The sequence below is a fragment of the Anoplopoma fimbria genome, chromosome 11 (assembly GCF_027596085.1).
Source record: "Anoplopoma fimbria isolate UVic2021 breed Golden Eagle Sablefish chromosome 11, Afim_UVic_2022, whole genome shotgun sequence".
NCBI lineage: Eukaryota > Metazoa > Chordata > Actinopteri > Perciformes > Anoplopomatidae > Anoplopoma > Anoplopoma fimbria.
The window spans coordinates 2,093,405-2,108,936 of record NC_072459.1 but is presented as its reverse complement, the minus strand read 5'-3'; the positions used below and the strand labels follow the sequence as shown (position 1 = coordinate 2,108,936).

At 39.1% G+C, this 15,532-nt stretch overlaps 3 protein-coding genes across 3 annotated transcripts; 2 read left to right on the top strand and 1 right to left on the bottom strand.

The window, feature by feature from the left end:
* The first annotated feature begins 1,041 nt into the window (after nucleotides 1-1,041).
* On the top strand, nucleotides 1,042-3,689 carry alkbh7 (alkB homolog 7). The gene is made up of 4 exons (XM_054608087.1): nucleotides 1,042-1,430; nucleotides 2,588-2,761; nucleotides 2,850-2,974; nucleotides 3,067-3,689. The coding sequence occupies exons 1-4, from the start codon at nucleotides 1,107-1,109 to the stop codon at nucleotides 3,185-3,187; spliced, it is 744 nt and encodes a 247-aa protein (XP_054464062.1). The 5' UTR covers nucleotides 1,042-1,106; the 3' UTR covers nucleotides 3,188-3,689.
* A 582-nt stretch (nucleotides 3,690-4,271) lies between these two features.
* On the top strand, nucleotides 4,272-8,058 carry LOC129098846 (GDP-L-fucose synthase-like). The gene is made up of 10 exons (XM_054607964.1): nucleotides 4,272-4,426; nucleotides 4,622-4,736; nucleotides 4,877-5,005; nucleotides 5,272-5,345; nucleotides 5,813-5,946; nucleotides 6,034-6,098; nucleotides 6,285-6,351; nucleotides 6,467-6,546; nucleotides 7,039-7,138; nucleotides 7,642-8,058. Exons 1-10 carry the CDS (start codon nucleotides 4,272-4,274, stop codon nucleotides 7,695-7,697), a joined length of 975 nt encoding a protein of 324 aa, XP_054463939.1. The 3' UTR covers nucleotides 7,698-8,058.
* A 215-nt stretch (nucleotides 8,059-8,273) lies between these two features.
* On the bottom strand, nucleotides 8,274-14,303 carry gtf2f1 (general transcription factor IIF, polypeptide 1). Its single transcript, XM_054607525.1, is given in 15 exon segments — nucleotides 8,274-8,838; nucleotides 9,005-9,143; nucleotides 9,268-9,406; nucleotides 9,682-9,752; nucleotides 9,893-10,024; nucleotides 10,286-10,341; nucleotides 10,458-10,608; nucleotides 10,762-10,855; nucleotides 10,858-10,969; nucleotides 11,115-11,285; nucleotides 11,609-11,802; nucleotides 11,941-12,013; nucleotides 12,367-12,413; nucleotides 13,969-14,042; nucleotides 14,149-14,303. Coding segments are annotated over 14 exon segments (1,596 nt in total). The 5' UTR covers nucleotides 13,981-14,042; nucleotides 14,149-14,303; the 3' UTR covers nucleotides 8,274-8,633.
* Between the last annotated feature and the right edge of the window lie 1,229 nt (nucleotides 14,304-15,532).

Here is a 15,532-nt window from a genome sequence, read left to right as displayed (position 1 = left end):
TGTATTTATTGTCTGTGTAGTTGTATAGTATGTGTATTTATTGTCTGTGTAGTTGTATAGTATGTGTATTTATTGTCTGTGTAGTTGTATAGTATGTGTATTTATTGTCTGTGTAGTTGTATAGTATGTGTATTTATTGTCTGTGTAGTTGTATAGTATGTGTATTTATTGTCTGTGTAGTTGTATAGTATGTGTATTTATTGTCTGTGTAGTTGTATAGTATGTGTATTTATTGTCTGTGTAGTTGTATAGTATGTTGTCTGTGTAGTTGTATATGTATGTGTATTTATTGTCTGTGTAGTTGTATAGTATGTGTATTTATTGTCTGTGTCTGTGTAGTTGAGCTGTGTAATTGTCTGTGTATGTTATAATAATAATTATTTATTTATGTTATTTATAATATGTGTATTTATTGTCTGTTCCTTGTATTATTTTTTATTGTCTTTAGTTGTATAGTATGTGTATTTATTGTGTGTAGTTGTATAGTACTTTACTCTCTGCTAGTTGTAATCCTGCATGTCTGTGTAGTTGTATACTAATAAAGGATTATTTTATATTATCTTATCTTATCTTATCTTATCCTCTCCTATCTTTATTTTGTTGTATAGTATGTGTATTTATTGTCTGTGTCTGTGTAGTTGAGCACTTGAATTTCCCCCATGGGGATCAATAAAGGAATATAATAATAATAATAATAATAATAATAATAATAATAATAATAATAATAATAATAATAATCTTATCTTATCTTATCTTATCTCTCATCTTATCTCATCTCATCTCATCTCATCTCATCTCATCTCATCTCATCTCATCTTATCTTATCTTATCTTATCTTATCTCATGGGTGGAGTGGACTACTGACCTGAGTGTTTACAGTAATGAGTCTTCTCTGCCCTCCAGTGGTCAAAGGACAGAACAGCATCCTCTGCAGTCCCTTCCCACCATGCTGCCCCTCTTTGCTGTGTTTGTCTTCAGAGTGAGGAGAAGGTGTGTCTGCTCTATCTGCAGCATAACAGGTCATGTGTCACTTTATTTACTCACACCTTGTGCAGTGAAATACCTCATGATAGATGAGCTTTACTGACTAGACTACACCTCCCACAATGCACTGCGTCCTCAACATGGCGTCCCACATGGTGAGAGGTAAAGGTTACATTGTATCGAGTGGTTGCTCTCTGGTGGAGGCCTGCAGGATGAAGGTGTTGGGAGCAGCGGTGCGCGGCCGGAGCTCCGGGGTGTGCGGAGGCCCGGCTCGGCCCCGAGGGGAGGCTCTCGTTGTGGGTTCCAGTCCGGAGCTGGTGCAGAGACTCGGCTCACAGGTGGAGGTGAGGACGGGCTTCATCACCGAGGAGGAGGAGGGGCTTCTGCTGACAGAGCTGGACCACAGCCTGAAGAAGAAGAGATACCAGTTCGACCACTGGGACGATGTAAGCCCTGAACCAGGTCTACAGGAGGACCAGGTCCATAGAACCAGGTCTATAGGAGGACCAGGTCCATAGAACCAGGTCTATACAGGTCTATAGGACCAGGTCCATAGAACCAGGTCTATAGGAGGACTATAGGTCCAGGTCTATAGGACAGGAGGACCAGGTCTATAGGTCTATAGGTCCACCAGGTCTATAGGAACCAGGTCTATAGGAGGACCAGGTCTATAGGACCAGGTCTATAGGATAGGAACCAGGTCTATAGGAGAACCAGGTCTATAGAACCAGGTCTATAGGAGAACCAGGTCTATACAGGTCTATAGGAGAACCAGGTCTATAGGAGGACCAGGTCTATAGAACCAGGTCTATAGAACCAGGTCTATAGGAGGACCAGGTCTATACAGGTCTATACAGGTCTATAGGAGGACCAGGTCTATAGAACCAGGTCTATAGGAGGACCAGGTCTATAGAACCAGGTCTATAGGAGGACCAGGTCTATAGGAGGACCAGGTCTATACAGGTCTATACAGGTCTATACAGGTCTATAGGAGGACCAGGTCTATAGAACCAGGTCTATAGGAGGACCAGGTCTATAGGAGGACCAGGTCTATAGGAGGACCAGGTCTATAGAACCAGGTCTATAGGAGGACCAGGTCTATAGGAGGACCAGGTCTATAGGAGAACCAGGTCTATAGGAGGACCAGGTCTATAGAACCAGGTCTATAGGAGAGGTCTATAGAACCAGGTCTATAGGAGAACCAGGTCTATAGGAGAAACAGGTCTATAGGAGACACCTGCTCCTGCCGTCTCTCCGATATGCACACCTTGACCTTCTGTCACAAACCTGCACCTGTTAAAGCAGGAAAGAGTTTTTGCTTAGTTTTCATGCAAATCCCTGAATATAAATCCCATTTCAAGAGTACTGAGAACAATGCAACACATGCATGCCATAGACTCCAACATTAAAATAGAAACATCTCCATATTTCAGATTCTTGTGCAAATGTTTTCACTGACTCCAGGTGACATACAGACAGAACCTCATGCTGTGGAATTAAATCATTTCAACCATTTCGCAGTTCACTAACTTCCAGCATGAATGTTTTCTAAATGTCAGTGACACCGACTGCGTTGGTGCTGTGTTGGCTTCCCCTCCTTCAGGCCATCCACGGGTACCGGGAGACGGAGCGTGCCAGCTGGGGGGCAGCGTGTCAGGAGGTCTTGAATCGCGTCCGGTCCGTAGCGTTTCCTGAGGGGAGTCCACTCCTCGGGCCTGTGCACATTCTGGATCTGGACAAGACCGGCTACATCAAGCCTCACGTTGACAGTGTCAAGGTGGGTTTCTCTCTCGTTTTTCTCCTCTGCTTCCTAAAAAACAGTTAGTTTTAACATGCTGTGCACCGTCATCCTCTCTGTCTCTTAGTTCTGTGGGAGCACCATCGCCGGCTTGAGTCTCCTCTCAGACAGCATCATGCGCTTGGTGAAGGAGGACGCCCACGATGAATGGCTGGACCTGCTGCTGCCCCGACTTTCCCTCTACATTCTGAGGTTCAGTGTGTGTATATATGCTGCACGTGTTATTCACTGCAGGATAGCTAACAACATCTGTGTTTACTCCTGTCCTCTTCACACCCATACAGGGACCAGGCCAGATATGACTTCACTCACCAAATCCTGAAAGACGAGGAGTCTGTGTTCAGTGGACAGAGAGTGCCTCGGCTACGTCGAATCTCCGTCATCTGTCGGAACCTTCCGGGCTAACACCCACTGCCACACAGCCTTCATATGAACACATCAAATGGATTTAGAGGATTATGTCCAGGATCGCCATGAAGATAGTAATATTTTTGGTTAGTGTATTATGTATATACATCTATGGTGAAGTGTCCAGGACATTTATTGCAGTTGAGACACTCTCCATACTGTGTTGAAGTGAACCAGCACACGAACAGTAATGTATGTTACACAGAGTTTAGCATTTCAGGGATCATAATCAACTGAACAGTGTTTTCAGACTTTCTTCACTGGAGTATCTTTAAAGTTTTGCGATGGCTGATTTAAATTAACAGCAGGTTTCTACACAACAACTGCGTAATCGCGTCTGTAATTTGAACATAATTGGTTTGTTGGTTCAACATTAAACAGCAGGAAGGATTTTTTGTTTAAGAATTTGTTTCATGTATTACCATCCCTTTGGTTTGATCCTCTACTTTTGCAAATAACAGAACTGTGTGAATCATTTCCAAATAAAATGAATGTGAACTTGGATTCTTTCATCCTATTTTTTTACAGGGAGACAGGAGCCCTTTTCATTCATCTTCTAAAATCCAAATGTGCTAAAACATAAATCTCAAACTTTAATAAATCCGTCACTGATGTGGCATGCTAAATTTAGTTTGTAAGCTTAAAGTACTTAAACTTAATAATTATGAGTCAACTGATGTCTTCACCTTTTCTTTGTGCACTATTTTAAATGATATATATGCATATTTATGTTTATAAATTCAAATCAAAAATACATTATGACCAGCAGATGGCAGCAGCTCATCTTCTCCGTCAATCAAAAAGGTAAGAGTCATGTAGGAGGAGTCAAAAAATTACTCACACACCTGAACTTTGTCCATCCGTCCAGAGTGAAAGGTGACAACAATGCATGCCATCCTAAAGATAGAGCTTGTTCAGCAGGTATGCCAACAGGTAGTTGAACGTTGGTAGGAAATCACTCTCACACCTACTTTAGCGCTCTGACAAGTAGGTAAGGACTTTTATAATACCTGTATTTACTCAGCTTGGACGAATGTATTTGTTTTGATCAGATTTCTTCTGTGTAATTTTCCCTCAGAAGATGGGCTCAGAGATCCCAGCGGGGCCAATGCGTGTCCTGGTGACGGGTGGATCTGGGTTGGTGGGCAAAGCAATCGAGCATGTGGTGCAGCAGGAAGGTGGAAAACTGGAGGGAGAAGAATGGATCTTCCTCTCTTCTAAGGATGCTGATCTTGTGTAAATTGCTTCATTTGTACTCTTCCACCCAATTAATCCTCGAACAGATTTGTCTATAACTATTGCGTTACTACACTTGTACTAGAATACATGAAGTCAAAGCAGCACCCATAGGTAACAAGCTTATTCAAACCTGTATGTTTTTACAGTCTATATACAATTGTGAATAAATGTTGTGTTTAAACACAAAAACAGAGATGTTGTGCAGACCAGGGCTGTGTTCGAGAAGTATCGTCCCACTCATGTCATCCATCTGGCTGCAAAAGTCGGAGGACTCTTTCTGCACATGAGGGAGAACCTGCACTTTTTGGTGAGATAATGAATGATTCACCAGAGCTGACATATTGAAAACTATATATAATATATTTCTACTGTAAAAAATGGGCTGTATTGAAAATATCTACATTGTATTTAAACTGTAATGTCAGTGACAGTTTGACACCTTCACAGAGGAACAACCTCAAAATCAATGACAACGTACTGCAAACCTCCCACGAGATGGGTGTGGCAAAGGTTGTTTCTTGTCTGTCAAGTTGTATCTTCCCAGACAAAACCACATACCCCATCGATGAGACAATGGTAAGCTTTGTTTTCTTTTTTCTACTCATTATAGGCCCTTTAAACTTTTAAGCAACAGACTGTCTGTTACTTTTCTAAATTTCAGGGGGATTTGTGGGTTTATGAGGTGGACTTGCAATGCTATTGAAGTATATATATATATATATATATATATATATATATATATATATATGTTGCTACAGAGCCATGAAATGAAATGCGCTAATGTTTACTTTGGCAAAATGCATAGCTATAACTATGTTTTCTGTAATGCCCCACTCTCACAGATACACAACGGACCACCTCATGACTCCAATTTTGGATACTCGCATGCCAAAAGAATGATTGATGTTCAGAACAGGTAAGCAGCTGAACAGGACAAACAGGGCTGAGTATGGAAAAACAGTTGAATGCATCTGATTTGCATTCATCATCAACAAAGGGCTGTTGAGGAAGCAGTTCATCAGGCATGTCCAGTCTATTGAGTCTATGGTAGCTTTTATTTGAACTTGTGGCCGTGCCTTTATGCCTAAATACAATCCCCAGCTCTGTGACTGAGAAAACATCCATCAGTGATTGTATTGTGTCGAGTTCAATTTGTGTATGTCACAAAGCACAATGGGCTCTAGGAGGGATCAAGTTTCTAGCTAAAGGTACAGCGACGCTTTAACGGCGTTTGCTGTTGGAGGTGGATATCTGGAAGAGGGGAACGTGTCGTTAGAGCTCCACCAAGGTGGACAAAACTAACATGGATGTGAGCAGAAACGTGTTCACCTGTGTTACAGTACGTCTGATGGTTTCTCTGCATGTGTGTGTCTGTGTCGACAGGGCCTACTTTCAGCAGTACGGTCATCGGTACACAGCCGTCATCCCAACCAATGTGTTCGGTCCCCATGACAACTTCAACATAGAAAATGGTCACGTGCTGTCGGCACTCATGAACAAGACATACAAGGCCAAAAGTGATTACACTAATCCTAATGACTGAGAATAATGAACAAAACATACAAACACAGACAAAATTCTATTTTCTCATCTCTCTCTCACAGAGGAGGGAACTCCAGTGAATGTCTGTGGCTCTGGAGCTCCTAGAAGGCAGTTCATCTACTCTCTGGTACGAGTAGGAGTATTTATTGCCCTTAGATTTTACTGTATAGGTATGTGCTTTATGACAATTTTATTGTTTCCTTTATCTATATTGGCCAAATGTGTCTCCTATTGTATTAAGATAAATCAGTATGATAACATGCCTACGTGTCAACTAAGTAAGCAAAGTCCCATTGTCTGTGTTTACTGTCAGGATATTGGTCGACTAATCGTTTGGGTCCTGAGAAATTATGAAGAAGTGGAACCCATTATCCTCTCTGGTGAGAACAACTGTGCTCCATCTTAGCATGCATTATAAGCCACCTTTGGGTAATTTAAGTTCTAGCTTCAAAACACAGGTGATTCATTCACTTTTCACTGTGGATTTCTCATCAGTGGGTGAGGAGGACGAAATCTCAATCAAAGAGGCCGTGGAAATGATTGCAAAGGCTCTGGACTTCAAAGGCGAAATACATGTATCCTTTCAACATTCCCCAAAGACCCTACTCCCCGTGTGCATGGATCAGTTTATCATATTGAGATGTGTATGCAATTATGGTTTTACTTCTGAGATGCTTTTGTGAACCTTGGATATGAAGTATTACCAATATGCAAAATTTAGCAATTCAAACACTCTTTGTTCTTGCAACCAACTGAAACTTCTCCCGTGTGCGAAGCGTGTAGAAGCTCTACGGGTGTCGTCACGAAAAACCCGATCTAGCACCAGTGTTTGGTTTGTCCACTCAGGGTTACTGTAGAAACATGGCAGTCGGCTCCGCTCTTTATCTAGATATAAACGGCTTATAAACACAATTCTTCTTATTTTGTAATTATATACACAAAATAAAACATACTTATTAATAATATATTCAATTTCTGCTAACAGTTCCCCCTTAATGCTGCGCACTGTCCCTTTAAGTGCAGAACCCCACAGATAGAATCCAGTCTCCCTTGACCCCTAACATCAGTTTGACACCACCATGTCAGACGGCCAGATGAAGAAGACGGCCAGCAACGCCAAGCTGAGACGCTACCTCCCAGAGTTCTCCTTCACTCCTCTCAAAGAAGGTCTGATCTCACTCTACTCTACTCATTCATCATAAAGAAGGAGGGCTGCTGTTGTTTTAGCACTTCAAATTTAACGTGACAAATTCTTGGGCTGGGAATGTATCGTATTATCTTGGCAACGTAATATGAGACGAGATATCATCTCAGATTTTGGATATTTTAATATGGCAAAGATCTTTGGGTGCATTATAGTAAAATAATGTACTTTTCTCAACTTACACTCTTAGTCATTGTATCCACATTACTGATGATTATTTATCAAAATTCTCACTGTGTGAAGTACACTTAGCACAAATCATCCCTACACTATCGTTGAAATACTTTATATCATTTTATAGCACTGCGTAAATGTTTGCATGAAGGAAGCAGAACAAATGAAGGCCTTTTTGTTAGCACCTGCCAAACATTAGTCTGTCCTTTTCAACATACACACGAGAGCTTTGAATAGATATTTGCATGCAGCCTCAGCCTGCTGAAGGCTGACTTGTTTTCTCTCCTTCCAGCTATAAAGATGACCTGCGACTGGTTCGAGAACAACCAGGACATTGCCCGGATATGAAGTGACCCACCATTAACACCATTCTTCAGTTGTGGTGTCAGGCCCTTTGTTATTACTGTGCAATATTGATTGATTCCGTCCCACATTAAACATTGCTGAACATATTCTCTGGTGTACTGGAGCCTCTTCATCTTTTAATCTCTAAGGAATTTCACATAAGGGTATTATTAGAGCTGTTCTTTAGCTACACCTTCATTTAAGATCTCATTAAAACTTCCAGTTCAAGTTGTAAAAAAAGATATATTTAGAAAACATTAATTGATCTATGTTTGGGTTGTTTTCTTGTGTGTTTGTATGCCGTTATGCCGTTGTGTAGCGTGCTTTTGTTTTTTGTATAAACTGAAAATAAAATGATTGAAAGAAAGAATGAGAAGAGTCATATTTGCAGATTACTGATTAAGATTTTAAATCCTATTTTGAGTTTTCTATACAAAGCATATTTATCATAAGCTTTTTCTGTATTCATTTTGCATACACTAATGTTTGTATACAAATAATAAAAGACTGTTTCATGAGGACAAAAGAAAGGGTTTTTTTGTGTAAATGAGGTACAAAGAGTAAACCCTCACACAGCCGCAGACTTTACTTTTTATTGGAAAAAATTCTACCTAAGAAAAACACGTTAAAGACTTTTTTCAATCATTAAGTTCCAAGTTAAACTGTTCACACATGGAGAAAAAACTAGAAATCCATTTTATTTTTCTATTATTCAACGACAGATTTCAGGGAATGAAAAACAAATTCTGGATCCTTAATATTTAATACGAATAAAAAAAAAAAACTTTTTGCTCGATCCTGTGGCATGTCACAACACAACCAGCTTTCAAACGGACACAAACCCTCTCTTGACTGAAGAGGGTTTATTTTCTCCCTTCTCCATCTTCTCCACCCCACCCACCACTGCTTCATACCTCTCTCTCTCTCTCTCTCCATCCCTTATTCAGTGAGGTAGAAGTGCATTTTGTCGTTTACGTTCTTGCGCTCCGGGTTGAGGCGCTTCAGGATCTGTGCCAGCACGTTGACGGTCTGCTCACTGCTCAAACCCGTGCGCTTGGTCTGGAACTTCTTCAGCAGGTCTTTGGTGGTCATCGGTTTACGGATCAGGTATCGCCGGACTGCTTCCTCTGTTAGCTGCACATCACTGTGGAGTACACGGATAGAATTGGACACATTTGAACCTTTTCACAAAGACCAAGTTCAACTATTTCTTTTTACTATTTTGGAGTTTCACAGTAATCTCAGAATCATTACTGAAATCACTTAATATCTCTGAAAGAAATAGAGAAGGACTAGTAACAGTCAAGTACCTGGAGCTAGGAGTGGATTTGCCTGATGGGGGTTGAGGCGTACTCTTCCCAGAGGGAGCCGGGCTCTGACTGCTGGGCTCCATTTTGAGCCGTTTGGCGGCTGGCGAGTCAGTGCTAGGACCCGGAGTCGGTCTCTTACCTGCAGGATAGAGAGATTTAGTTGGAATTTCAGAGTCGGTGGCCACTTTTGAAAGTTTCACATGAATACATTAATATGTCAAGCGTCTTATTTATTTATAACTAAATGGCGTGTGAGGAAACACCTTGCTCCAGCTTGCTGGCAGCAGCGCGGAGTGTGTTGGAGGTGGAGGCGGAGTCTATGGATGGTGTCCCGGGGCGACTGCCGGTCCTGGAGCTGCCTGCAGAGCCACGTCCTCCACGTTTAGGAGGCGTGCGCTTCTTCTGAGAGATGGGAAGAAAGAGAGGCGTTTGATGAGACACGACAAAAATGTAAATATGGAACCATTCACACAGTCAGCCCCGAAATGGGTGAGTGAGAGCGCTGCTGGTGTTCAGAATATGCTTAACAGTAATTGAAAATATTAAGGATTTTATTAGAGTTGTGATGGAGCCACATTATTGGCTCTTAGTAATTAATGAAAGCCTAGATTTTTGAGCTGAAACAGCCTAGAAAATGCACAAACATCCATTTATTGATCCACGCACACACTCCTCACCATGAACAGAGCGGAGGCGGTCTCTCCCTCGATGTCACTGTCGTCTGAGGTTTCCGACTCGCCGCTGCTGTCTGTGACACACAGAACCATACAACTCAACATGAATTCACTTGTCTTTATGCATCAAGCAGAAGGGAGCATCATTTAACGCTGCTTATGTTTATTAAGATGCATTTTGTTAAACCTTTCTCTGTCTCCATGAGTTCTGTACCTTTTTTCTTCTTCTTTTCCGCTTGGACCGGCGTTTTCTTTCCATCGTCTTCCTCCTCTTCCTCTTTTGCTTCCTCTTCGTTCTGTTTCTCCTCCTCGCTCTCTTCCTCACTTTCAGACGCCTCATCGATCCCTATAAAAGGACAAACATTTGGAAGGAAATACCAATGATTCATTTAGTAAAGCCAGTAAATCAGAAACACTGAAAAACATGTTTGCTAACAATTTAAAAGCCTGTGTACATTAAGTGTGGACTCTCGTTACACTCATTTGGATGATATCAAGACTCTAGCTCAGTGATCATTCTCTATGTCTAATTCAAAAATCATTATTGTCTTCTTTTCTATATTCAATAATTAATAGATTAGTAATGTTCCACAGCAGAAGACCTGACCTTTGGGATGGTCCTCTCCTTTGCTGGGCTTTCCTTTTTCTGGCTCTTCGTCTGAACTGCTTTGAAAAAACAGAGTTACATGCTAGTAAAAGAAGCAACACAGACAACGAAAACATCTGTATCGTGTCCACACAGAAGGACTCTTCGTGAGGAACAGTGCAAAGGATCTGACCTGCTTTCGTCTGACATGTAATCCACCTCTAGACCCTCGTAGTCACCGTCATCGCTGTCCTCCATGGCCTCTTTGTCGCTGCTCTTTCTCTTCTTCTTCTTTGCTTTTCCTTTCCCCGTGTCTTTCTTCGCCTTTGTCTTACTCTCTCCATCTGGCCAATGAAGAGGTGGGTGGAAAAAGTCAAATCAAGCGATGACAGAGGGAATGACAATGTGAACAGTTATGGCACAGTAAAGGAACAATTGATGACTAGAACCATGTTTAGGTGGCTGTCTTTAATCCCATCCTGTTTCTTTCTTCTTACCGTCCCCCATACTGCTGTCACTGTCATTGCTGCTCATCTCCAGGTCGTCCTCCAGGTCGTGAATGCGCAGATCTCCCCCCCGCCCACCCCCTTCTTTTTCTTCTTCCCAGACTTCTCATTCTCATCTTCATCGTCATCACAACCACGCTCCTGCTCCCGGAAACGCCTCTGAAGCATGATGCTGAAGTGATTCACCACCTTGTTTCTTCTGTAAAACGAGGAGAATGTCTGATATTTAGTGTGTGACACACCTGCACCAGTTGGGTAAACTAAGTTCTTATACATATATATATATATTTTTTTTTACTACAACCATGTATCCCCCCCCCCCCCCGTTCATCCCCCATTCACACCTGCCCCACTCCTCCTCAGCCTCCTCAGCAGTGAGAGTTCTGTGCTTTGCCTGCGGTGTAAAGTTGTACCAGCCGTGGACAGGGAAGGCCTCAAAAGCTCCATCAGGACACTGTGTAAAGATGTAGTAGGACGCATTTTCTGTAACACCGCCCTTCTTTAGACCTTTGAACCTGTACACAGACGGAGGAAGAGAATAGCTGTAGTACAAACAGTAGAGAACCCCATGAATGAAATTCTCTCTTTATTTTTTGTGATTTAAAAAAGGGACAAGAAAGAACTTTAGCCACTCAAAAGATTTTGAAACTTTGCAACTTGTATCATTTCTGCTTAAAAACGGCTGAGAGTTTTGTGTAAATTATAACTCATAATTAAAACATTATATATATTATAACATAAATGTGTGTGTGCTCCCTCCTAACTTCACCAGGTTCAAAAAGAGAGCTGTTGGTTAAATGAGAGTGTTCAGACGGTAAAGAAGTGTCTTTCTCCTCACCTCTTGCCGGCCTTGCCGTTGACTTTGAGGATCCAGGGCTGATCCTCCACTTTGAACTCTCGTGTCACAATACCATACTTCTTCCTGCGCGCTTCCTCACGCTGCTTTTTGCCAAACTCACTGCCAGCCGCGCCATCCCCCGTCTCTTCCTCCCCATATATCCGTCGGGCACTCATGTCTCTTTCCATACGAGCCTGGGAAGGGAGAGAGGGAGAGAGAGAGAGAGAGAGAGAGAGAGTTTAGTTTTTATGTATTCTTTTTAGGGTAATCACGCTGCTCGTCGTTTCTCTCTCAGCACAGACTCTGTGCTACACCACTGACATGAAGCCCACCTGTGTCCAGGCTGAACAGTTGACTCTGTCCCCTGAGTTGAAAGCCATGATGTTGTACTTCTTGCTGGTGTTTCTATGGGACAGAAATACAAATAAAAATTATAATTTACTTTAGCTGCTCATTCCTTTTAAGGGTCACAGTAATAGTTGCCAGATCAAAGCTATATTAATGCAGATAAAGAACTATTAACCATGTAGCCTATTTGTATTGGCACATTTCAGCCTCCACATCAACATAAAGTACTACCACACAAGTTGGTACATACACATACAATCATTTCATCTACATTTTTAATACAAAAACAGAAATGAGTCGCTGTGAACACAACACCCCTCCCCTCACTGCTAGAACAACAGACACGTGACTAGGCTTGTGGGGACACTTCTCCTTTTGTGCACATTTGCATGTCAGTACATGTTACTCACTTTGGGACTCGCACCGTGTATTCTGTGGATGAGGAACTGCTGCTCCCCTACAACACAAACACAGTCAAATGATTTATTTTGGGGGACTTTTGTCTCAGCACTGTTTTATTCCATCTGTCATTCCTGCTGCTGTCAGGCTGCACAACCAGCTCTGTCTGCCATCCCAGCAGACCACAAAACAAAACACTAATACATCTGTGCAATACTATAACTATAACTATAATTATTCTCTCTGTATTTACAAGATTTTTCTTTTAGTTATTGTGTTTTTTTTCATTTTATCTTATTTAAAATACTTGTTTGTTTTTTCTACTATGTCTCTTGTTTGCACTATATCTATAAAGGATATATAAACTACATTACATTACAGTCATTTAGAAGACGCTTTTATCCAAAGTGACTTACAATAAGTGTATTCAACATAGGTATTCAAGAGAACTACTAGTCACCAGAAGTCATAAGTGCATCTCCTTTCTTAAACAAGCATCTAAGAGCATAAACCAGAGCAAAAGTACAGAAACAAACTAATAGGAATACAATAAGTGCTAAGCGGAAGGCTCAGGGTGCAATACTATAACTATAATTATTCTGTCTGTATTTATAAGATTTTTCTTTAAGTTATTGTGTTTTTTTAAATTTTCTTACTTACTTACTTATTTAAAATACTTGTTTGTTTTTTCTACTATGTCTCTTGTCTATATACTAATAAAGGTTTATCTTATCTTAAGATAAAATAACATAATCCTTTATTAGTCCCGCAGCAGGGACATTTACATGATTACAGCAGCACAGAGGGTAGTGCAAAACAAGAGACATAGTTAAAAAACAAATAAGTATTATAAATAAGCAAATTAGCAATAAAAAAACCCAGTAAAGAATCCACAGTACCTGAAATATAAAACATACAGACAGAAACTATTAGAACTATTGCACAGTGTATTAGTGTCACTTCTTAAAACACATTTTTATAGATTTTATGTGATATTTTTATTGGTTCATTTCATTTGGTCTTGGTATTTTATCTTATATTTGTTTACTATATTTTACCATTATCATTGATTTTATTATTTCATTATTTTATTTATTTATTTTATTATTTCATTATTTTATTTTTTATTTCATTTTTTATTTTATTTATTTCATTATTTTATTTTTTATTTCATTATTTTATTATATTTTATTTTACCATTATCATTTGATTTTATTTATTTTATTATTTTATTTTTTTTATTTATTATTGTATTTATTTTATTATTTTATTTATTTCATTATTTTATTTATTTCATTATTTTATTTATTTCATTATTTTATTATTTCATTATTGTATTATTTATTTATTTCATTATTTTATTATTTTATTTATTTCATTATTTTATTTATTTCATTATTTTATTTATTCATTATTTTATTTGTTTATTTGATTGTCACTTGTTATTTCATTTAGTTTCTTATGCACTATGTCTTGCTGGCTGGTCTGTCAAAGCACTTTGTAAACCTTGTTTTTTAAAAAGGTGCTATATAAATAAAGTTATTATTATTATTATTATTATTATTATTATTATTATTATTATTATAATAAAGGGAAGAGTTCTGCAGGCTTACCAGTGACGTCATGGTCGTCTCCGTGGTTTCTCTAAAACGTCAAAACGTGCATCGGTTATTTGTGCAGCTTCACTCTGCAGAGAGAAGAGTCCCGTTAGTGTGCAATGCAGGGACAAACATTAAAACACAGAAACAAAGAGCATTTAGACATTTAACACAGATTAAAAGCAGCAGCTTTACCGGTGCGCCTTCTTCCCTGTGTTCGTTCCGTCGCTATAAAGAGCCGTGAGGAAACGCAGACTGTGAACAAAGGTTCCGGGGTCCATCCTGCTTTATTTGTTGAGCTCTCCAGATTCAAGAAAGCTTAACTGTGCCAGCTGGAATTATTATTATTACCTTTATAAAGTAATTTACAAGCCCATTTCATAATTATCGATTGTATTTCGATTCAGAATTCTTCATTCGTGACTTTATTTTGAAAGTATACACCGGATGTGTCGTCAAACTGTGTCCTAAAGATAAGATAAGATAAAATAAGATAATCCTTTATTAGTATATATATATATATCTTTTATAGATGTACTGCAAACAAGGTACATAGTAGAAAAAACAAACAAGTATTTTAAATAAATAAATAAGAAAAATAAAAATCCACAATAACTAAAAAATAAAAATCTTATAAATACAGACAGAATAATTATAATTATTAGTATTGCACAGTGTATTTAGTTCCTAGTGTGAAAAACTGCATTAATATTTCCAAAATAATGATAATCATGAACAATATAAGTAATAAGTAATAATAATAATAATAATATAATAATAAGTAATTGTAGTACTGCAGTTGCTCAGTGTGATCACTAGGGGGCAATAGACACTAATTATTCTAAATATACAGATCCAATTCATCTAGCATCAAGGTATGGACAAATAAATGAATAAACAAAATGTAAAAACCGAGAGAGACAGTCGTGTTTCTTTTATTTACAGATATTGCAGACATGATTATTGGAATGCATGACACGGAGCAGAGGTCGTTTGAAAACTGTAGATTATTCAATTCTCAAAATATACATCCCTTTTCAAATAATTGTCAATCAGTTCAATCTAATGTGATTTGCTATAAGTCAAGACATACCTGTCAATAACTTTCTATTGAAATGAGCAGTGAAATATAGTGTAACATTTATTATTTTCAATATTTTGTCAGATTTCCTTCTGTGTCTTTTGGTAATATCCCGTGGGTGTGAAAACATTTCAATTCATTAATCAGTCTATTCTGAATATAAGTAACATAATTACATGTGATAGACACCATTTATCTTTTCTAAATAATGTTATTGATAACTATTTCTTTACTCTCATTACTTGCTTTGGTATCAACCTTGATCTCAATGCAGTATTTTTCCCTGGATTTTAAATTTCAGGAAACAAGACCAGGCAGGCAAGATGTTCACACAACACATGGCTGCTGCCTTAAAAAAATAGATTAGTCTGTTTTTCTCCCTTTGTATTTTCAGGGATTTGTTAGTTATTTACATACAGCCTAGCTACATCAGCATGTGAGAGTTTTACAAGACAAATTGAGATGGCAGGGGAACCACGCTTTCTCTCTTCTGAGGTG